At 42.2% G+C, this 24161-nt stretch overlaps 1 protein-coding gene across 6 annotated transcripts in view; it reads right to left on the reverse strand.

Moving 5' to 3' along the window:
* AKAP10 (A-kinase anchoring protein 10) overlaps positions 1–22130 on the reverse strand; it is an 84741-nt gene extending 62611 nt beyond the window's left edge. For 2 of the 6 annotated variants that reach the window (XM_054458477.2, XM_054458478.2), the window contains exons 1-4: positions 21653–21916; positions 12466–12513; positions 6893–7075; positions 2100–2657 (exon numbers count right to left, since the gene is read on the reverse strand). In XM_054458477.2, coding sequence (XP_054314452.1) covers positions 2100–2657; positions 6893–7075; positions 12466–12513; positions 21653–21740 — 877 coding nt within the window. In that variant the 5' untranslated portion in view covers positions 21741–21916. Of the gene's footprint in view, positions 1–2099; positions 2658–6892; positions 7076–12465; positions 12514–21372; positions 21477–21652 lie in introns of those variants that run through there. The other 4 variants (XR_010124665.1, XM_054458476.2, XM_063656229.1 and 1 more) reach the window with 4 other exon arrangements.
* Between the last annotated feature and the right edge of the window lie 2031 nt (positions 22131–24161).

Here is a 24161-nt window from a genome sequence, read left to right on the forward strand (position 1 = left end):
GTGTTAAACTAAGGAAAATAGTGGGAGGCAGAAACAAATACAGGCAGTTCCCTTATCTTAAACATTTGGGGCCAGTAGTATTCTGGAATTCAGAATTTTGGAGTTTTACAGGGACAACACATTAAGTTTAACAGAGAGCATACTAATACTCCAGCACCATCTGGGACAATACCCCATAATCAAACACCATCATATTTCTACAATAAGTACAAACCTGTACTCATACAGGATTAGTACGAGCACCCAAGACAAAAATTCAGTTTTAAGTGGTACCAGAAGGGTAGTAACGCAGGCCCCAAGTGCACGGCAAAAGAAAATGCAAAACACCTGAAATAATTTATACAGAGTACATAGAGAATTCCCACAGACAAAAGTCCAAGAAACATGTTCACGGCCAAAAATCACTAAAATCACAAGCCACCAAGAGTCTGAATCCGAGGAAACAAAGAAATGCTGAGTCAGGTCCACAAAAACTGTAGATAGTAGAATTATCAGACAAATATACATTTAATAAAACTAAAGAAATAAAAGATGGGATCAAAAGTGGGAATGAAGGGTGAAAGGAATAAGAAACTACAAAAAATGATCCACAGAAATAAAAAATTCAATAACTTTTTTTCTTTCTTTGAGCTGGGGTCTTGCTGTGTTGCCCAGACTGGTCTCAAAACTCCTGGGCTCAAGCAATCTTCTCACCTTAAGCTTCCTGAGTAGCTGGGAGTACAAGTGTGTGCCACTTCTCCCAGCTTACAGTAACTTTGTGATGAAAATAACATGAGGTCAGGTGTGGTGACTCATGCCTGTAATCCCAGCACTTTGGGAGGCCGAGGCAGGTGGGTCACTTGAGGTCAGGAGTTCAAGATCAGCCTGACCAACATGGTGAAACCCCGTCTCTACTAAAATATAAAAATTAGCCAGGTGTGGTGGCGGGCGCCTGTAATCCCAGCTCCTCGGGAGCCTGGTTGAGGGAAGGAAGGAGGGAGGGAAGAAGGAAGGAAATAACATGCTGAAAACTTGATTCAGTAGCAGATTAGACCTCATTTTAGTTCACTGAGAATGAGTGAACTAAAAGATCTGAAGAAATCACTTAGCCCTTTAAGACACAAAGAACATTTAAGATGAAAAAGAAGAACATGAAGGCTGTCTAATCAAAATCCCAGGTGATAATTTAAGAGTATATAATTTCTAAACTAATAGAGAAGAAAAAAAAACAGGTGCTCTTGTCAAAATGCTTCTAGGTCCACATTTACTGTACAATCTAGAGGAAGTTACCTAACCTTTCTAAGCCCTGGTTTTCTCATGTGTAAATAAGATAATCAGGCCGGGCGCGGTGGCTCACGCCTGTAATCCCAGCACTTTGGGAGGCCGAGGCAGGCGGATCACAATGTCAGGAGATCGAGACCATCCTGGCGAACATGGTGAAACCCCATCTCTACTAAAAATACAAAAAAATTAGCCGGGTGTGGTGGCAGGCGCCTGTAGTCCCAGCTATTTGGGAGGCTGAAGCAGGAGAATGGCGTGAACCCGGAGGTTGCAGTGAGCCGAGATCGCGCCATTGCACTCCAGCCTGGGCAACAGAGCAAGATTCCGTCTCAAAAAAAAAAAAAAAAAAAAAAAAAAAAGATAATCATGCCTGCTACCTGCATAAAGGTCTTGTGACTAATAAATAAAATCCAAATATACACTAAGCACTGAACTTAATAAATGTCATTTATTGGCAATTTTTAAAAAATTTTTAAAAATTTTATCTGCAAAGTGCAGTAAAATATTAATAAAATTAAGACTGAGGGGGGAAATAAGGCTATGTGGATGATGGTTTGATGTCAAAATCAGTGGAGGGGAAAAGTAGAACATTTGACCCTTCTTCATTTACTAATTCCGATAACACACTTCTTAGACGGTCCAGTCACTCCAGATATCCCTCCTGCTCCTTTTCCATACACTGATCTGACTCTACTATGCTCTCCAAATTCTCCCAAATTTACAAGTAGTTAGAGAAAAAAAAGATTCCAATCATTTTATTCCTCATCTGAAGTTCTGCTTAGTGAATTAAAAAAAGAAAGTGAGACACATACGTACACACAAGAAAATCACATACTCACTTTTCATTAGTTTTCCTGACAATTCTTTTAGTGGAGAAGCGGGGCTATTTCTACTGGCTACTGTAAGTGTAGAGGAAGATTCTTGTGTTTCCATGGAAACTTGATGAGTTCCTGCTCTGGCCATTTCAAGATGGAGAGAATGGGCACTGTCACATTCCTGGGAAAGCAGCAAGTGATTCTGAGTGCTGTTAGTTCTATTATTCAGGTCAATTCCTTCTGAATGAGTCATAAACAACTGTGCTGAGCTGGAATCTTCCAATCTCTTGTCAAGAGAATCAGTTAAAAAAGATGCTGTGGTTTCATGCTTTTTAGATGGAGAGACAGGCTCAGCCAGTGAGCTCTGCTTCACTGTGTTTAGACTGTGTGCTCTTATTCGTGACCAAGTTGTGGAATGAAAACTTTCAGCCTCTAACCAAAATTTTACCAAATGCTCCATTCGCCGAAGTTCCATGAATTGAATGAAGTAAGGGAGGACAACAGTGTCGTGCAAGACTTGTTCAAGGGTCTTAGAAAGGCTTGATTTGGTCTCTTGAGTCTGGTAGTCCAGACAAGATCTGCCTAAAAGACAGAAGCAAAAGAATTAGCAGTTCAGCAACAAATAATTTCAGATTGACAGATTAGTCGATCACTTTTAGCAATAACTGGTACCAGAGACCTTGAATAAAGTTTACTTCCTACCAACTAAAATAAATAAAAAAACTACAAATACTATGCTTTTGGTTTCTAAACAAAGTACAATCGTCCAAAACTTGCCTAAATTATTAAAAAGTTCTTTGTTACTCAATAATTCTCATATCTCTTTTAATGGCAATTCAGACCACGTAAATTCTTTTTTTTTTTTTTTTTTTTTTTTTTGAGACTCTTTTCACTCTTGTTGCCTAGGCTGGAGAGCAATGGCACGATCTCGGCTCAATGCAACCTCCGCCTCCTGGGTTCAAGCGATTCTCTTGACTCAAGCCTCCTAAGTAGCTGGGATTGCAGGCACCTGCCACCACGCCGAGCTAGTTTCTGTACTTTTAGTAGAGATCGGGTTTCACCATGTTGGTCAGGATGGTCTCAAACTCCTGACCTTCGGCAATCCACCCACCTTGGCCTCCCAAAGTGCTGGGATTGCAGGCATGAGCCACCACGCCCAGCCCAGACCACATAAATTCTTAAGAAAAAAAACTTATGATACTAGTTCCAAAGGGGCCAATAAAAATATTAAAAACTATACTGAACCTCATTAAAAAATCCCAGAAAAGCAAATTAACATAAAATGCATTTTTGCCTGTCAGATTTTTTTCAAAAATTATTAAGCAGTAACAAGGGCACAGGAAAATAGGCAACACTCTCATTCGCTGGTCATGAGGATGTAAACTGGCAAAACCTTTTTGGAGGAGCATTCAGGAACAGATAGCAAAGTCTTAGCAAACTGCATGATTTTCAATCCAGTAATTCCACTTGTAGGCACTTATTCTGAGGGAAAACTGTGGATATATCTACAAAGATGTTACGAACTCAGCATTATTCATTCATAGTAGGTTAAAGAGTAGCTTTGAGATCGTACCTTGAAAAATGAAACTAAACTTAATAAAAAATCATTTATCTTATATTTAACTAAATTTAAATTATAATTATAACCACAAGCTAATTGTTAGGAAAAACAAAAAATTTTTTTTAAAATTGGCTTTCATAGCATGATCATAAAGATGGGCATTCTTATAAAACTGACAGAGGGTTTCATCAATTTGTCAAAAGAGCTCTTCTTAATCCATTGATATTCAAATCATTTTTTTGAAGCACGTCGTGTCATCATCCTCAGTCTTACTGTGTCAACTAGTTCATCTTTGTCAACATCACAAACTTGAGGAAATTCTAATCTTCTGTGAGGTTTACAATTTCTTTTAATTAAATTCTATGAGATAATGCTACATTCACATGAAGCTGTAAGATACAATACTGAAAGGGCCAGGCATGGTCGCTCACGTCTGTAATTCCAGTACTTTGGGAGGTTGGGGCGGGCGGATCACTTGAGCCCAGGAGTTCAAGACCGGCCTGGGCAACATAGTGAAACCCCATCTCTAAAAAAATAATAATACCTAGAGATCCCTTGTACACTTTAGTTTCTCCCATGGTAACATCTTGCAAAGCTATAGTACAATATCACTCTAAGATACTGACAGTGATACAACACTGTAACTTATTCAGATTTCCCCAGTTTTACCTGTACTCATTCTTGTTTTTAGTTCTTTGTAATTTTATCACATCGAGATTTCTGCATCCACTGCCAAGATACAACTTCAACGTCACAAAGATCCCTCATGTTGCACTTTTATAACTACACCCACTTACCCCTCTCACCTCCCTGTCTCTAACATCTGGCAAACGCTAATCTTTTCATTTCTCTAATTTCTCTATTTCAAGAATAGTATCCAAATGGAATCATACTATATGTAGTCTTTAGGGATTGGCTTTTGTCTGACAGCATAATTCCCTTGATATTCATCCAAGTGGTTAAATGTATCAACAGTTTGTTCCTTTTTATTGCTGAATGGTATTCCATGGTATGAATGAACCGGTTCATTCACCTGCTGAAGAACATCCAGTTTTTCGATATTAAGCTGCTATGAACATTTGTGCACAGGTTTTTATAGGAAGGTAAGTTTTCATTTCTCTGGGATAAATACAGAGTGCAACTGCTAGGTCATATGGTAATTGCATGTTTCACCTCATAAGAAACCACCAGCCAAGCATGATGGCTCATGCCTGTAATCCCAGCACTTTGGGAGGCCGAGGTGGGCTGATCACCTGAGGTCAGGAGTTCAAAACCAGCCTGACCAACATGGTGAAACCCCATCTCTACTAAAAATACAAAAATCAGCCAGGCATGATGGCAGGCACCTGTCATCTCAGCTACTCAGGAGGCTGAGGCAGGAGAATAGCTTGAACCCGGGAGGCGGCGGTTGCAGTGAGCCAAAAATTGGGCCACTTCACTCCAGCCTGTGAGACTCCGTCTACAAATAAATAAACAAACAAACAAACAAACAAACTGCCTAGGCCGGGCACAGTAGCTCACGCCCGTAATCCCAGCATTTTGGGAGGCCTACACGAGTGGATCGCTTGAGTCCAGGAGTTAGAGACCAGCCTGGGAAATACGGCGAAACCCCGTCTCTACAAAAAAATAAAAATACAAAAATTAGCCAGGCGTGGTGGTGCATGCCTATAGTCCCAGCTACTCAGGAGACTGAGGAGGGAGGATCACCTGAACCTGAGGAGGTTGAGGCTGCAGTGAGTTGTAATCACACCACTGTACTCCAGCCTGCACAACAGAGTGAGACCCTGTCTCAAAAAGAAAAAAAAAAAAAAAGAAAGAAAGAAACTGCCTGTTTTCCAGAGTGTCTGCACCATTTAAAATTCTCATCAGCAATTTATGAGTGATCTAGCAAAACTTACAATTTTACTCTCTGAGCTATATGCATTTTGTTTGCTATGTATTATTGCTAAGTGTGACCCACAAACACATTGACACTCTGGTTTGAATATACACAAAAGTAGAGAGAGATGTCAAAAGAAGGACTGATTTTATTAGAAGTCTATTGGTTCATGGATCTTTTTTTCAACTTATGACAACATGACATGCGATTTTCTAAGTGCAGAAATTTAGGTAACAAATACTGACAAAATAAAGGTCTCCTGCATATGTTTTAGTTTTGAACGAACTTATTTTAATATAACGGATTTTACCTGCATACTGTGACTTGCTTTTCTCACTTTTAAACATGTCTTAGACATTTTCCCGCGTCTTTTTTAGATTTCTAAATGGCTACACTGAACCAGGTGTGGTGGTTCATGTCTGTAATCCCAGCACTTTGGGAGGCCTACGTGGGAGAATTGCTTGAGGCCAGGAGTTTGAGACCAGCCTGGGCAACATAGTGAGACCCCGTCTCTACAAAAAATTAAAAAATTATCTGGGTGTGGTGACACATGCCTGCAGTCCCAGTAACTCTAGAGGCTGAGGCAAGAGAATGGCTTGCGCCCAGGAGGTGAAGGCTGCAGTGAACCATGATTGTACCACTGCACTCCAGCCTGGGCAACAGAGTAAGACCCTGTCTCAAAAAAAAAATAAATAGAAACAAATGGCTATATTATACTCCAGAGCATGCGTATACCACAATTTGGTTATTTCCCTATAACAGATATTTATATGTTGTCCATAATTTTTTGCTATCACAAACAATACTATAATGAATAGCCTTAAACATACATACATACACACACACACACACACACACACACACACACCCCTGCGCATATGAATGAGCGTATCTGAGGGCTAGGTCTTAGAAAGAGTGTCCTAAATGACATGCATATTTTATACTGATTTCCAAATTGCTTTCCAAAGAGTCTTCACCAGATTATATTATCACTAAATAGGAGGAGTATTTCCCTGCATCTTCACTGACATTCAAATTGTCAAACTTTAAATATATGCTAATGCGTTAGGGGAACATTAACTGATTATTTTAATTTGCACTTCCCTCAGTAATGAAGTGAGACATCTTTTTCATATATTTATATTTAGTGGTCAGATATATTTCTTCTGGAAATGCTTGTTTTTCTACTGGGCATGCTTTATATTCTATATTTACAGGAACACAACACAGCTACCCATTATACTTGTAGCTGTTATTTTAAATACATTTTTTCCAAAGCACTTTCCAATTACATAGTTCTGTATCCTATTACAGAAGTTTCACATATTGTACTCAAATCCTTCTATTACAAGTTAATAAAAAATGATAGTTACTTACCCAGGTCACCAAAATGAGCGGCCTCCATGTGGCTTGGCTGCTTCTTAAGTGTGGCTGTCCTGCTACTTGAAAAGGAGTCCATGTTGGCAGAAATGGCATTGATTGCAACATGACTTGGTCCTGCAGCCTCCAGCAAGGCATGATTTTTAGTGCTTTTTTGTGGGGAATGTACGGATATTGAAGCTATAATTTTTCAAAAAATTGTTAAGAATTAAACACAATTTGATAGCCTAAAACTCTCATAAGGGGGCTTGCAGAGAACTTTAAAAATTAAATTTTGTAACATTACTCTTAAGTCAGCATACTCAGCAAAAAATACCTAAGAGGAAAAGTAACTTAATCAAGTGGTGGAAAATAGGAAAGAAAACACTCTTATTTATTTATTTTTTTTCCAGACAGAGTCTTGCTCTGTCACCCAGGCTGGAGTGCAGTGGCATGACCTCGGCTCACTGCAACCTCTGCCTCCCATGTTCAAGTGATTCTCCTGCCCCAGCCTCCCAAGTAGCCAGGATTACAGGCATGAGCCACCACACCCGGCCAGAAAACATTCAATATTATTTATAATTCTCAAAATACTGTGCCAAAAAGTTAAATTAAAAGAGGGAGATCTTTCTCTGAGAACTTCTACTGTGGATAAAAAGTAACAAAGCCAGAAAGCATTCTAAAATACGGATTATTTTTAAATCCTTAAACCTTGCTTGCTTTAGGAACAAAACTGAAATTGCAGAATAAATAAATGCTTGGGGTGGGGGGAAACCTAGAAAAATATTCCTCAGGCCAGGCGTGGTGGTTCATGCCTGTAATCGCAGTACTTTGGGAGACCGAGGCGGGTGGATCACCTGAGGTCAGGAGTTCAAGACCAGCCTGACCAACATGGTGAAACCCTGTCTCTAGTAAAAATACAAAAAATTAGCTGGGTGTGGGGGGCAGGTGCCTTTAATCCCAGCTACTTGGGAGGCCGAGGCAGGAGAACTTTTTGAACCTGGGAGGCGAAGGTTGCAGTGAGCTGAGATTGCACCACTGCCCTCCAGCCTGAGCAACGGAAGTGAAACTCCATCTCAAAAAAAAAAAAAAGATAAAGCACACTAAAAATTCATAAAATATATTTTTAGTAGTCTGAAGAAATATCAGTATCACCCTTTTGGCTTCAGAATAAAGATAATTTCAGTCATTCAATAATAGTTGTGGGAATTACAAAATGAAGAGTGACTGTCTTTAAACTATTTTTTCAATGTTAAAAGGTTTATTTTTATTTTCATGAGAAACTGGAGCAAAATAATTTTTAGCTTATTTATAAACAAAAGCGTTTTCGTGTTCAGACAAGTACAAGTAAGAGTCTATAGGAATGGTGAGACTCTCGCATTGTTTCTTAATTAGATGTATATAATGTAAAATGCTACTAACTCATTTGTACAAGGCTTTCCCTGGTCCCTCTTAACATCTCTCTTGTACAAGGCTTTCCCTGGTCCCTCTTAACATCTCTCTTAGAACTAGTAACTTATTTTTACCACTCCTTCCTGATAGTCTATCTTTCTTGGTTTCCATGGTATTATACTCTCCTAATTTCCTCTTCTATCTGCTCATTCCTCTCATTCTTTTAATACCCATTTATCAACACCCAGTGTGTCAGATATAGCCTGCTTCTTTGGCTCCCCTTCTTGAGGCTATCTGTTCTTCTTTTATTCTTTCTGCTAGAAAGCATATTTACTCTCAAATCTTTAATTATTACCAGAGCAATAATTTTCAAACTTTTTTAAAGCTGAAACCTCCTTTGCTTCCCACCAAAATAAACTTAACAAGGGACCGGGTGTGGTGGTTCACGCCTGTAATCCCAGAACTTTTGGAGGCTGAGGCGGGCAGATCACGAGGCCAGGAGTTCGAGACCAGCCTGGCCAACATGGTGAAACCCCATCTCTACTAAAAATACAAAAAAAATTAGCTGAGCGTGGTGGCGTGAGCCTGTAATCCCAGCTACTTGGGAGGCTGAGGCAGGAGAATCGCTCGAACCCGAGAGGCAGAGGTTGCAGTGAGCCGCGCGATCTCCCCACTGCCCTCCAGCCTGGGCAACGGAGCAAGAATCTGTCTCAGAAAAAAAAAAAAAAAAAAGTAATTCTGGCAAATTCAAGGGGAACATCTTACTCACACCCTCCACATGGACTCTTTGCAACAGCTCCTGGGGTACACCTCTGCGGAGCAGATGAAAAATCCCTCATCTGTATCTGTGACTTGTCTTTGACCTGGGCTTTGGTCTTGTATCACTGATTACTCGCTACTAGGCATTCCCACCCACATTGACTTTACCATCTCAAGCACAATCTGTCTAAATATCAACTTAAAACATCATCGTCTGATTCTCCTCTCAATTTCCCTGTCTGTTTAACCCACCAGTCTCCAAAACTCAAAATCTCGGTTCCATTCTTTTTCACTGTATCCGTTTACTTGCTAAGATTTGTCGACTTTTCCTTCAAGATGTTTAAACATTTACTTACCTGTTTATTTTTAACACCACACCCTCAGTGCAAGTCTTTCTGTATTATAACAAAAAAACTTCTGGGGTCTCCATCCTGCAAATCTCTTCCAGACTAACCTTTCATAAACACCATACTTACAGCATCAATATCTTGCTCAAAAACCTATAGTGGCTTCCTGCTTCCTCTGTCTCAATTCTCTTTTCTGGTCTTTACAGCCTTCTATACCTTCAACTCAATCTTTCTGTAAAAATCTCCCCCTACTTGTCCAAAGGCCCCTCTGCGCAATATATCCTCAAATAAGAAGCTGGGCTGGTAGGGAGAAAAGAGAAAGAATCTCTCATTCAAATCTTTCTTATTCTTCAACTTTTATACAAGGTAAGTGTCATTTCCATGAAGTCTTCCCTAAACTTCAGAAATCATTTGTTGATCACAAATTCCTCTGAACTCCTTGCAATGCTTCACGTAGTTTGACTAACTCAACAAACTGAAGGCTATGTTAAAACTAGATAATGACAGCTACCAATGGAGGACCTACTATATACCAGGCACTATGTGAGTTTCTCTATGTACCTTTTTTTTTTGGATATTATTTCATCTATCTCTCAGGACAATCTTGTAAGACCATATTTTCCTCATTTTAGAGATGAAGACAAAAATGAAAACAAGTTGAATACTTTGCCCTAGGTTAATGAGCTAGTAAACAGCCTTTTCAACAGGCAGGATTTCAACTTAGGTTTGCTAGACTCTAAAAAATCACTCTCTAACCTTTGGTTTAAAACTCAGGCCTTAAAATTACTGTGCATATAAAATAACATATGTAACATATATAAATGAATGACTCAAAAGCACCTCCCACTCAACATCACAAAACTGAACATATAATTTCCTGGTTTGGTTCTGTTAGGCAAGCCAGAAGGTAGGTATCAATCTTAAATATCCCTCTCTCTCACACCTCATATTTAATCAATAATAAACTTCTATCCATTTTGCCCCCTAATTTTTTTTCAAGTCCATTCAGATCTCTTTACTTCCACCACTACCAATCTAGGCTAAGCCATCTGTGGAATTACTTGATTAATGTTCCTCTCCCCTGCTAATCTGTAAGTTCAATGAGGGCAGGACCTAAGTCTTTTTTGTTCACTGTTATAGTCAGTTTTTGTCTAATGCCCAGAACAGAAGAAGTGTTCTATAAATGGCAGCTATTATTATTTTGGTTTATTTGCTACTGTTCTGTGTATAAGTTTGTCTTTCTAACCAGACTGCAAACGTCTTGAGGGGCTATTTCTTGTACTGCTTCTGTATTATCCTAAGGTTAAGTCAGTGAATGTTAAGCACAGATTATGTACTATCATAATCAGAGTATAAGCACAGAATTTTTTAGCCCAGTAGAGATTTAGAAATTAGCTAGGCCAATCCCCCTATTCAACAAATGAAGAATCTGAAGAAAGTTACAACTTCCCAAGGTCATACTGTTAGTGGAAAAGTTTTGAGTGGAAGACTGGTGTTCTCACTGCCTGAAACATCTAAGTTCCTTCCTTCTACTACAGTCAGATCTAGTCTTTACAGGTCTCTGCTTGAGAAGGGCTTTAAGCCTTTATCACTGCCAATCAAATTTTGCTCAAAGAAGGCAGTTTGAACTAATGTGGAATCCAACTGGCTTTACATAAGAAATAAATAAACTAGGCTATAAGGTACCTTTTTTTTTCCCTAATTTTACAACTTGCCTAAGTTATAATTAGTCTTCTTCTCCAGCAAATTGAGCATATAGAATAAATACTCAATGCAAGCAATACAACATAAAAACATTTGAAAGAAAAATCTAAATAAGTAGCAATCTACAGATTTTATGGAAATAAATTGATGAAATTAATATGTAATGACTATGGAAACAATTTCCATTATAATTTTCCCACTTCAATCTCTGTACACTGGACAAATAAAATCAGTGAATAATACAGCATCTTCAAAAAGCATGCTCTAATCTATAAACAAGGACAATGTATCGATCCCAACAAAAAAATAAACAAAATATATTTTAAATTAAGGTTGTTCATCCAAATAAAAAAGCAAAAACTGTAATCAACCATACTTCTGGATAAATGACAGAAAACTAAGCCTTACAAGTGTCAGTGCTTTCCTACAGTTAACAGACTGCTCAGTTAAGAGTATTCTTCATTTTTTGTCTTACTAAATAGAGTGAACTAATCATTTTTAGGGAACAATTAAATGTGTGATTAATAAGAAGGGCACTGGTTCACTGTAATCACTAGGATAGCCAATACACACAAGGTTCAGTAAAAGCCGACTTATGGCTGGGCGTGGTGGCTCATGCCTGTAATCCCAGGACTTTGGGAGGCCAAGGCGAGTGGATCACTTGAGGTCAGGAGTTCGAGACTGGCCTGGCCAACATGGTGAAACCCTGTCTCTACTAAAAATACAAAAATTAGCCGGGCATGGTGGCGGCCACCTGTAATCCCAGCTACTCGGAAGACTGAGGCAGGAGAATCGCTTGAACCCAGGAGGTGGATGTTGCAGTGAGCCGAGATGGCACCCTTGCACTCCAGCCTGGGGATAAGACCAAGACTCCATCTCAAAAAAATGAAATTAAGGTAAAAAAGCCTACTTGTGGCTGGGAGCGGTGGCTCAAGCTTGTAATCCCAGCACTTTGGGAGGCCGAGGCAGGCGGATCACAAGGTCAGGAGATCGAGACCATACTGGCTAACATGGTGAAACCCTGTCTCTAATAAAAAATACAAAAAATTAGCCAGGCGTGGCAGCGTGCACCTGTAGTCCCAGCTGCTGGGGAGGCTGAGGCAGGAGAATGGTGTGAACCCAGGAGACAGAGCTTGCAGTGAGCCAAGATCGTGCCACTCTAGCCTGGGCGACAGAGCAAGACTCCATCTCCAAAAAAAAAGCCTACTTATTATATGCTAGGTGTTAAAGCATTATACAGGTTAAAGAGGGAAATAAATCAAAATCATAAGTAATTATAAAATAAGGCAGAAATGATTAATGCCAAAAGAGAGAAAACAGGATTAAAGAGCTCACAAATGCAAAGCACATCACTTTTTAATGCAGTGGACTGCCAAGGGCAGAACTTACCTTTAATGGACTTGACATCTGAGGTCTTCTCTTGTTCTTTGCCTTTCACTAGAATATAAAAAGATAATTATGACCAACTTTTGCAGTCAGAGATCCATTCTATAACACTGTAAAAATTAGACCAGCTTTATTCTAAGATGAGTATTCAAAGTTCTAGAACAATGGACAGCCTTGGAGAAGGGCACAGGAGGGCAGATGTCAGCAAAGGCTTCTCTAAGGAAGTGACCTTGGAACAGCATCCAGTCAAAAGAGTTGAACCTGCTTATGGAGAGACAATGTAGTCACAACATCTGGGGTCAAATTCTGGCTCTACCACTTATAAGCCGTGTGATCTTGGACAAATTACTTACTTCTCTGGGTCTTAATTTTCTTGATTTATAAAATTAGGTCAATAATAAAAACTACCTTAGAGGGTTATTGATGAAAAAAATATATACCTGTAAGGGGCTTAGAAGAGTAACTAGCACAGTAAATTGAGGACAAATGCTAACCAATAGTATTACCATGTGTCATCCATAGTACTAGCTACTAGAAGCATATTGAAGAAAGGTCTTTGGTTGTGTATCACATCTTACCACTTATTCCTCCCATAGCATCAAGAGAAAACATCCTAAGCCTCTAACACTCAAAGTATAATAATTTGTCTGGGCCAGGCACGGTGGCTCACGCCTGTAATCCCAGCACTTTGGGATGCCAAGGCGGGTGGATCACCTGAGGTAAGTAGCTCAAGATCAGCCTGGCCAACATGGTGAAACCCCATCTCTACTAAAAATACAAAACAATGAGTTGGGCGTGGTGGCAGGCACCTGTAAGCCCAGCTACTCGGGAGGCTGAGGCAGAGATCTGCTTGAACCCAGGAGGAGGAGGTTGCAGTGAGCTGAGATCGTGCCACTGTACTCCAGCCTGGGAGACAAAGAGAGACTCTGTCTAAAAAAATAAAAGATAAAGAATAATTTGTCTGTAAAATAATCATATAATTGCTTCCTTATTACATAAAACAGTAAAAATTCTGCTGTAGATAAGCTAATATGACATCCAAGATAGGAAGGTGCCCAGCAGCTTAAGCCAAGTGTGAATTCTATTACAGGATCTGACGTAAGACTATTTTTAACCCTCTTTTCTTGTTTTTTTTTTAACATTAAAAAATCTTACCAGGAAAAGGTTATCAAAATAAGAAATGCCAAAATGTGCCCATCTCTCTATTTGTGCTCTTAAACATTGAAAGGTGAAAGGCTAGTAGCAGGAAATAACTCGCCCTCAGAGTATCTGGTTGAAGTCAATACATCAACTGTTGAGTGCTTGGTATGTGCCAGACACGCTCCCAGCTCAGAAAAGGCAATGATTTTGCCTTCAAAAAGTCTACATTCAAGTGTGTGGAGACTAACATGAAAAAAATAAATAAGATCGTTGCAGGTACTGATCACTGCTGTCAGGAAGACAACATTTAAAAATGTTGTAGGGTCACTGGGGTTTGCAGCCCTCTCAGCAGCATCTGCCCAAGGACTACATCACTCACTTGAAACATTAACTTGTCTTGGCTTCCTTGACTCCTCTCTTCTGCATATACATCTGTATTTCCTGGCTGATCCTACCCATTCTTAAGGCTTACAATACCATAGATACGCTGTTACTCCTAAATTTATATCTCCATCCTAAATCTTTTATCTCAAATTCATATAGCTAACCACCTACCTGTCATCTTCCATAATTCCACTTGTCTAAAAGGGAACATGTCATCTTCTCCCAAACCTGTTCCTACCTCAGTCTTCATCTTCCCTCATGAATGACACTGTCATCCACCCACTACTCAGACCAAAATTCCGGAAGTCATCCTTAACATGGTCTATTTATTACCTTCCACATACAAACTATGACCAACTGATTCTACTGCCAAAATAAACCACCATGGTTCCACTTTTACCATCCTAAAAACATTCTCCTACTATCAATCAGATCTCCTATGTTATACTTCTAACATACACGCAACTCAACAATCAAATATCAGCATTTTGCTTTATTTCCTTCTGTCCCCCTAAGTATTATACATTGACTTTAGAGTTCCTATGAATCACCACCTGACCCTTCCTTTCCCAGATATAAATACTATACTAAATTAGATATTTTCTGGCTGAGCACAGTGGCTCACGCCTGTAATCCCAGGACTTTGGGAGGCCAAGGCGGGTGGCTCACTTAAGGTCAGGAGTTCGAGACCAGCCTTGCCAACATGGTGAAACCCTGTCTCTACTGAAAACACAAGAATTAGCAGGGTGTGGTGGCGGGTACCTGTAGTCCCAGCTACTTAGAAGGCTGAGGCAGGAGAATCGCTTGAACCCGGGAGGCGGAGATTGCGGTGAGCTGAGATTACACCACTGTACCTCAGCCCGGGTGACAGAGCAAGATTCTGTCTTAAAAAATAGATAAATAAATAAATAAATAAATAAGACATTTTCCTTCCATGTATGTTTTTTGACTATGACCACATACAAATACTTTTTATTTTTATTTTTTTGAGACAGGGTCTTGCTTTGTTGTCCAGGCTAGAGTGCAGTGGCCTGATAACACTCGAACTCCTGGGCTCAAGTGATCCTCATGCCACTATGCCTAATTATCCTTTCTGTTGTTGAGATGGGGTCTTGCTATCTTGCCCAGGCTAGTCTTGCACACCTGGGCTCAAGTGATCCTCCTGCCTCAGCCTCCCAAAGTGCTGGGATTACAGGTGTGGGCCACCACACCCTGCCAAATGTGTATATATATACATATCTTTTTAATGGCATTATTCTGCACATCTTTAAAAATTACACAAATGGCTGAGCACAGTGGCTCACGCCTGTAATCCTAGCACTTTGGGAGGCCAAGTTGGGTGGAACACTTGAGGTCAGGAGTTCAAGACCAGCCTGGCCAACATGGTGAAACCCTGTGCCCACTAAAAATAGAAAAATGAGCTGGGCATGGTGGTGCATGCCTGTAACCCCAACTACTCGGGAGGCTGAGGCAGGAGAATCATTTTAACCCAGGAAGTCGAGGTTGCAGTGAGCCGAGATCACGCCACTGCACTCCAGCCTGGGCAACAGAGTGAGATTCCATCTCAAAAAAATAAAAAATAAAAAAATTAATTACACAAATGGCACTCTATACATATCTGACCTGTATTCATTCAATAATCTGACATGACTATTGAACCAGTTCTAGTTCATTCACGCAGCTCGTTTATTCATTTTAGCTGCTTAATTCCTTTATAAATATACCTTTATTTACTCATTTTCCTGTTAATGAATATTTACTTTATTTCCTAATTTTCACTTAAACATTCAACTGATGAACATTCTAGTACACGTCTTCCTATGCATATAAGCAAGAATTTCTCTACGATAAGCCTCTAGAAATGGAACTGCTAGGTAACAAATTATGTGCATTTTTTTCATCCAGGAGCGTTGGCTCACGCCTCTAATCCTAGCACTTTGGGAAGCAGCTCACCTGAGGTCAGGAGTTCGAGACCAGCCTGGCCAACATGGCAAAACCCTGTCTCTACTAAAAATACAAAAATTAACTGGGCGTGGTGGCAAGCGCCTGTAATCCCAGCTACTCAGGAGGCTGGGGCAAGAGAATTGCTTGAACCCAGGAGGCAGAGGTTGTGGTGAGCCGAGATCATGCCACTGCATTCCAGCCTGGGCAACAGAGACTGTCTCAAAAAAAAAATAAAAAAACAAATTATGTGCATTTTTAATGAAAGTGACTGTACCAGTTCCATGCACTCATATAGCCATGCTTCATATTCTCATCCTTGGTATTTTCAATTTTGCCAACTTACTAGTTTTGAAATGGCATTTGATGTTTTAAATTCATTTCCTTGTTTCCTTTGAGGTTAAAACATTCTTCTTCATGTTTATTGGTCATTTTGGTTTCCTCTTTTGTGAACTGCCTCTTCATGTCCCTTGTCTTTTACTTTTTACTTGTAGAAATTCCATACATGTCCTGGATGTAAATCTTCTCTTCTAGAAGTATCTTAGGTATATTTTATTGTATGAAAGTTTTAGGTTTTTTGCTTTGTTTTGTTTTGTTTTTTTGAGACGGAGTCTTGCTCTGTCGCCCAGGCTGGAGTGCAGTGCCGCGATCTCAGCTCACTGCAAGCTCTGCCTCCCGGGTTCAGGCCATTCTCCTGCCTCAGCCTCCCAAGTAGCTGGGACTACAGGCGCCCGCCACCACGCCCGGCTAATTTTTTGTATTTTTAGTAGAGACGGGGTTTCACCGTGTTAGCCAGGATGGTCTCAATCTCCTGACCTCGTGATCTGCTCACCTCGGCCTCCCAAAGTGCTGGGATTACAGGAGTGAGCCACCATGCTCAGCGAAAGTTTTAACATAGTCAAATTTACACAACATGGATTATATTTTCCTGTGTCTTATTTTAAGCAATATCCCTTCCTATCCTGAGATCAGGATTTTTCCCCCTACCTGTTCTTCTACATGATTTCAAGTTTTGTTTTTTTTAACATTCTGGGCTCTTATCTACCTGGAATTTGTTTCTGTATCAGGGATTGGCAAACCACAGCCCATGGGCCAAATCCAACCCACTACCTTTTGTTTTGTTTTGCTTTAGGACTCCGTCACCCTGGCTGGAGTGCAGTGGTGCTATCTTGGCTCACCGCAACTTCTGCCTCCTGGGTTCAAGTGATTCTTGTGTCTTAGCCTCCAGAGTAGCCGGAATTATAGACACGCACCACCATGCCCAGCTATTTTTTGTATTTTTAGTAGAGACGGGGTTTCACCATGTTGGCCAGGCTGGTCTCAAACTCCTGACCCCAAGTGATCCGTCTGCCTTAGCCTTCCAAAGTGCTGGCCATGCCTAAACTGGCCCACTACCAGTTTTTGTAAGTAAAGTTTTATCGTAGCACAGCCATGCCCATTTGTTTACATATTGTCTATGGCTTCAAGGATAGAGGAGAGTATGACAGAAACCATATGGTCTGGAAAGCCTAAAATATTTACGATTTGGCCCTTAACAGAAAAGGTCTGTTGATCTGATATATATGAGAGGAGGCAGGAATTTATTTTTTGCCAAATGATGGATAACTAGCATCATTTACAGATCAGTCTATCTTTTCCCAACTAGGAACTCTATATCCGAAATTCCCATATATACCTGGGTCTGTTTCTGTGCATTTGTTTTGAATATATACCATAAGTATCAAGAATGGAATGGAAATCAAATGGAAGCCTATGGCAAAATGCTGCTGCCTCCTCAATCTTTATAAAACCAGCTCCCTCTTGACATTTAAGCTAAGATTTGAATGTCATCTCCTTAGAGGACGTCCTTAACCACTCAATCTTAACAGAGATGACTGCCTAGACCAGGGTGTTAATTGTCACAGATGGTGAGAAGTGGTAGGATCTGGATATGTGTGAGGTAGACCTAACAGATTTGCTGATGGATCAGATATAGAGTAGGAGGAAAGAAGAGGTTCAAAGATGTACCAAAGTTTTGGGCTGAGCAACTAAAAATCCAAAAATGCAGCGAGGAGCGGTGGCTCACGCCTGTAATCCCAGCACTTTGGGAGGCCGAGGCAGGCAGATTACCTGAGGTTAGGAGTACAAAACCAGCCTGACCAACATGGTGAAACCCTGTCTCCAAAAATTAGCTGGTCATGGTGGCGCATGCCTGTAATTCCAGCTACTCAGGAGGCTGAAGCAGGAGAATCACTTGAACCCAGGAGGTGGAGGCTGCAGTGAGCCAAGATCCGCCACTGCACTCCAGCTTGAACAATAAGAGCGAAACTCCATCTCAAAAAAAAAGAAGAAAAAAAAAAAGCCAAAATACTACTTCTTGAGAAAAACTGATGAGCAGGTTTAAAATGACTAAATCTGGCATAAAATTTTAGATATTGTAAGTTGAAGGTATCTACTGGATTAAGCTTGTCCAACCCGCGGCCCAGGATAGCTTTGAATGTGCCCAACACAAACTCGTAAACTTTCTTAAAACATTATGAGTTTTGTGATTTTTTTTTTTTTTTTAGCTCATCTGCTATTGTTAGCGTTAGCATATTTTATGTGTGGCTCAAGACAATTCTTCTTCCAATGTGGCCTAGGGAAGCCAAAAGATTGGACACCTCTATATTGGTCAGGTAGAAATACAAAGTGAACCTAAAGTTGGATATACCAGTCTGGATTCAGGGGCAAGGATCCAACGTAGTGATGTAAATTTGGGACTCAACGCATTGGTGGTATTTAAAGTCTGAATCGAATCCCTAACAGGACCATCTCCAGCTTCTACTCTTACCATATCCAGCCTCCAAAAAGCACCTAGAATGATTTTTTTTTTTTTTTTTTGAGACAGGATCTCACTGTGTTGCAGTGGTGGGATCACAGCTTACCGCAGCCTCAAACTCCTGGGCTCACGTGATCTTTCTGCTTCAGCCTCCTGAATAGCTCACAACACCCAGCTACTTATTTTTTCTTTTTGTAGAGATGGAGTCTCTCTAGGTCGTACAGGTTGATCTTGAACTGGCCTCAGGTGATCCTCCTGTCTCAGCCTCCCAAAGCCCTTGATTACAGGCATGAGCCACCGTGCCCTAGAATGATCTTTTTAAGATAAGTTCAGATCACTCCTCTTTCAAAATTTTAAATTAATATTCTCTCTGTATTTTGTTTGACACAGGGTCTTACTTTGTCATCCAGGCTGGAGTGTAGTGACTCAAATATGGCTCATTGTAGCCTCCACCTCCTAGGCTCAAGTGATCCTTCTGCCTCAGCCTCCTGAGTAGCTGGGACCACAGGTGTGCACCATCATACCCAGCAATTTTTTAAATGTTTTGTACAGGTCTCATGTTGCTCAGGCTGGTCTTGAACTCCTGGGTTCAAGCTATATTCCTGCCTCAGCCTCCTAAAGTACTGGGATTACAAATATGAACCACCATGTTTGGCATCTCGGCATTAGGAATAAAACCTAACCATGGCCTGTAGAGCTCTCAATCACCCGACACTTGCCTACATTTATGCCCCAGTCACAGTAGCCTTCTTTCCTCTCTTGAAGGGCACCATGCTCTTTCTTGCCTCCTGACCTTTGAACATGACATTCCCTGGCCTCTCTAGTTACCTCCTACTGATCCTTCAGCTCTAAGTTTCAAGGTCACCTGCTGAGTCCTCTCTCTAACATCTAACCAAAATGCGTTTCTCCTCTTAAATCTTTCATAACACTTTACTCAATTTGTAAGTATACACCTATACACACACTTACATGGAGCGAGAGGAAGAAGAGAGAAGATTTGTTTGCTTATTTATTATCTGTCTGCCCCAGCAGACAATAAGCTCCATGGGTGCAGGGACATTCCCTGGTTCACTACTCAATCGTGAGGGCCTAGCACAGCACCTGGCAGACTCTGGACACTCAAAAGATATTTGTTGAATAGAGACAACAGTCTCTTGTGCAATATGCAGTTTGCCTCATTATTCTTAGAATGCTTTTCCCCCTTAAAAAAACAAAAGTTAACCACTTCAATACCAACAAATTAGAGAGCTATTAGGTATACCCTTGCCTTACCAATAAAGCTTCCTCCTACTATTTTACCGGTTTCATTCATTAAGCACTTTCATGCATTCATCACCTAGCATCAGTTACCAAAACCGTGTACCCACTTAAGAAGAAGTATTTAAAGTCATTCAGAGTTCAATGGGCCTTTGGGAATCATCTAATTCTCAGCTGATAGAAGACAGAAAAGTAGGTTAACTGGTCTGTCCCGTTACAGTTAGTAGCAGAGCTGTCATATGAATCCAAGTTCGATTTTGTTTAGTGCTTTTTCCAAAACCCATTTCTGGCTGGCCGCGGTGGCTCACGCCTGTAATCCTGGCACTTTCGGAGGCCGAGGTAGGAGGCCCACTTGAGGTCAGGGGTTCAAGACCAGCCTAACATGGTAATGCCCAGTTTCTACTAAAAATACAAAAATTAGCCAGGCGTGGTGGGGCATGGGTAATCCCAGCTACTTGGGAGGCTGAGGCAGGAGAATCGATTAAACCTGGGAGACAGAGGTTGCAGTGAGCCGAGATTGAGATCGCGCCATTGCACTCCAGCCTAGGCAACAAGAGCGAAACTCCGTCTCAAAACAAAAAAAGAAAACAAAACCATTTCTGTTTGGTACTTTTTTTTTTTTTGAGACGGAGTTTCGCTCTTTTTGCCCAGGCTGGAGTGCAATGGTGCGATCTCGGCTCACCGCAACCTCCGCCTCCCAGGTTCAAGCGATTCTCCTGCTTCAGCCTCCCAAGTAGCTGGCATTACAGGCATGCGCCACCACCCTGGCTAATTTTGTATTTTTAGTAGACACGGGGTTTCTCCATGTTGGTCAGGCTGGTCTTGAACTCCTGACCTCAGGTGATCCACCCGCCTCGGCCTCCCAAAGTGCTGGGATTACAGGCGTGAGCCACCGCCTCTGTCTGGCACATTTTATCTGAAGCAACAGGAATTGACAGGAAAAATCACTGCTGTCCACAGACCCACACTTGCTCACTTCGGATACGTATTTTTAATGAAGTGCAACAACCTTACCCAGAATCAAAATCAAGCTGCTTCTACGTAAACATTGGGCAGGTAATAGAACTGAAAATCAAAAATGTAAGTAGTTCGTTTTTAAGTTAGGGTTCCAGTAGTTAGCAAACTTGCAAAGTCATCAAAAGTAGTGGTCTTCCTGTTGGGGAACTTTAGCAATAAGTAATTTTATTTTAGTAACAGCAGTAACTACCCCTCCCCGCAAAGAGGAAATTGGAAGACAGCACTGGGTGAAGAAAACAATTTTTTCACGTGTTGCTTTCAGACATAAAACCCTCAATATTTGGAAACTTCAGACTTCCATAATAAGGTTCTAAAGAGATTTCCTTGATCTTGATCCACGGTGCCCAAAGAAACACAAAAAAACTAACCCCCACCTAAGAACTGTTCTTAACCAAACAGGCAGGAACTTCTATGGGCTTTAGCAATCGCTTCTGAACCAGCGCCACAATATTCCTCTGACCTCGCGCAAAAAGGCCACCTTCTCCCTCCCAGAAGAGTCCCGGAACAGAGCAAGGCACTCAGGGGGCATCTGCGCCGAGGTCGAGGCTCGCTGAAGGCCTTGCTGCCGCCTTGGGGAAAGCCCTCGCAGGCCCACCTGCCCCACCGCCGCCCCTGAGGCCCGGCCTGACTCCCCGCCGGCGCCCCCTCAGCTACCTTTCCGCCGGAAGAAGGACATGGCGGGGCCCGGGTCGGGGCGGAGGGTGCGGGGGGACTGGCGCGGGGAGGGCCCGGCTCCCCTCATTCAGCAACCGGCCCGGACTTCCGGGTCCAGAGGGGCCGCTGCACTAGCGCGAAAAGGGACCCTTCTTCCGGGAGTGGGCCCCACCGCCTCCTCGGGATGCCCAGGCAGCTCCAGCCGCCATATTATCAACAAGCCACCCGCCCGGAGTTCCGGTCCTTCCCCGCGCTAGGCTTCACGGGAGGTCAAGCGCCGGCCCCGCCCCTTTTCCCCATCCCCTCCCGCGGGTGCAAGGGCGCACGCCCGCATCGCCCACGTGACCCGCGCGTGCTACCCGCGCCTCTTTCTCGGGCCCTGGGTGCCTGGAACGAGCCACCGTTCCTGCAGCTGTTTTGTGGCGTCTGTCGCCGGCACCCGGTGGAGCGCTGCAGACCCAGTCTCTGCAAAACTAACTCTCTGGGGCGGGAGCCCTCCCAGCAGCTGGAACGGGGCGGGCCTTAGGTCCCCGGCTTCCGGCCCCTGGGCACTCTTCAAATTGCGGCCTTCTAAAAGGCAGGGCCAACCCTGCCACGCTCCAGCTCGATCCCTCCTGCTCCTCCGTTTGAGTTTTGCTCACAGGCGCTGGCCGGCACGAGCAGCTTCACCCTGCACCCCAGCCCCTGCTTCCTCAGGAGACCCCGCCATGGCCTGCGGGTTCGAGGCGATGCAGAACCCTGATTAGGAAAAGTCACAACCTGCTGCATGCGGAACCAGCAGCTCCCTGGATCATTAGCGAATGAAAAGGGGAAGCGGGCTTATTTCGGACTGCAGTCCCTGCGAATGCTCAACTTTGTAAGGGACTGCAACATAAAAGCCTCGCCAGTATTTAAAAGCTAGCTCCAGTGAATCATCCTTGCTCAAATGCCATTTTCCTGTGAATCTTCTGACCCTCCCTCTATTCCCAAAGCAAAATCAATCAAGCCTCCCTGTCTTTGGTGCTTCTTACACCCGGCGAGTGCGCTCAGTGGCTGAGGTTGTAACCGCTCCCTGGGATTGGGGTTGGGGAGGGCAGGAAGGTAATAGTAACTCAATAAATGTTCGCTGGGGTTTTTAAACCAATGAAGTTTATCATGTGACGGATGGGGAAACAGGCCCAGAAGAGACAACTAGCCCAAGATTGTTCCGAATGTTAGAAATACCAAAATTGTTAGAAATAGGTAATCAGCGCCATGAAGAAAAGTCAGCACCGAGACTAAAGATCTCTCAGCAAGGCAATCTTTACTTTCTGCAGAAAGGGTGCTCAGTCGCAGATGGAACAATGTCCAGAGCACACCTGAACAAAGGAAAAGCAGACATATTTATCCCTTATGCATTTGGGTCGTCCTCACTGCTGTGTCCTGCATCCATTGGCTGGAACAGGACCTCATACTGTTAAACAGATAGCCGATTTGCTAATAGCCTAAAACTTTCTAAATAGGTAAGTGCAAGGAAGAACGAAGAAGGAGAGGAAATTGCTTACCGAAAGGTTTAAGGAAGCAATAACATTTCCAAATAAGGAAGGGGCATAGGCTGTGAACTGGAAAGTGCCTGTGAGCATGTCCAACAGTTACATAGGATAGGGTTTAACAAAGAGTTATTAGCACAAAGCAAGGAGGCTTGAAGAAAGTTAGTCTTTAAAAGAAACTATTACTTCTAACACTTATGATGTATTCTTTAACAAGAAGGGGAACTTTGAAGAGGAAACTTTTTACTTTCTACAAGAATGTCCAAGTTTAAGACTATAACTAGAACCCGAAATAGGCAAATCCCTTAACCTGCTTTAATAATAATATGGTCTTTTCACTATGTTATTAGAGCAGGTTAAAAGATTTGCTTATTTCATTTGTGGCCAGATGCAGTGGCTCATGCCTGTAATCGCAACACTTTGAGAGGCCGAGGCAGTCAGATCACCTGAGGTCAGGAGTTAGACCAGCCTGGCCAAGAGGGCGAAACCCCGTCTCTACTAAAAATACAAAAATTAACGGGGCGTCCTGGCGCACCTGTAGTCCCAGCTAATCAGGAGGCTGAGGCAGGAGAATCTCGAACACGGGAGGTGGAGGTTGCAGTGAGCCAAGATCGCGCCACTGCACTCCAGCCTGGGCGAGAGGAAGACTCCTTAAAAAAAAAAAAAAAAAAAAAAAGTGCCTATTTCGTTTCAGAGCATGGCATGTTTGCAAGTGCATGAAAGGTAACCAAAACTGACATGGAAATTTACTATGCGCCGGTACTGTGCTAAACCCTCCAGATGAGTAATAGTCCTTGGAGTCAGTCCTGGTATCTGGAAAACTAGGCACTGAAAAATAAAGTCAACTGCTCAAGGTCACACGCTAACTAGGGATGAAGCCTGGATTTCAAGGTGAAGCCTCTCTCCAGGTAAGGACAGCGCGTCCAGGCGCACTGGACGGAAGCAGCGCTGGCAGAGGCTCCGGACATCCGGAGTGAGCTGGCGCCGAATGGACGCGGTCT

Source organism: Pongo pygmaeus, chromosome 19 (assembly GCF_028885625.2).
Source record: "Pongo pygmaeus isolate AG05252 chromosome 19, NHGRI_mPonPyg2-v2.0_pri, whole genome shotgun sequence".
Classification (NCBI taxonomy): Eukaryota; Metazoa; Chordata; class Mammalia; order Primates; family Hominidae; genus Pongo; species Pongo pygmaeus.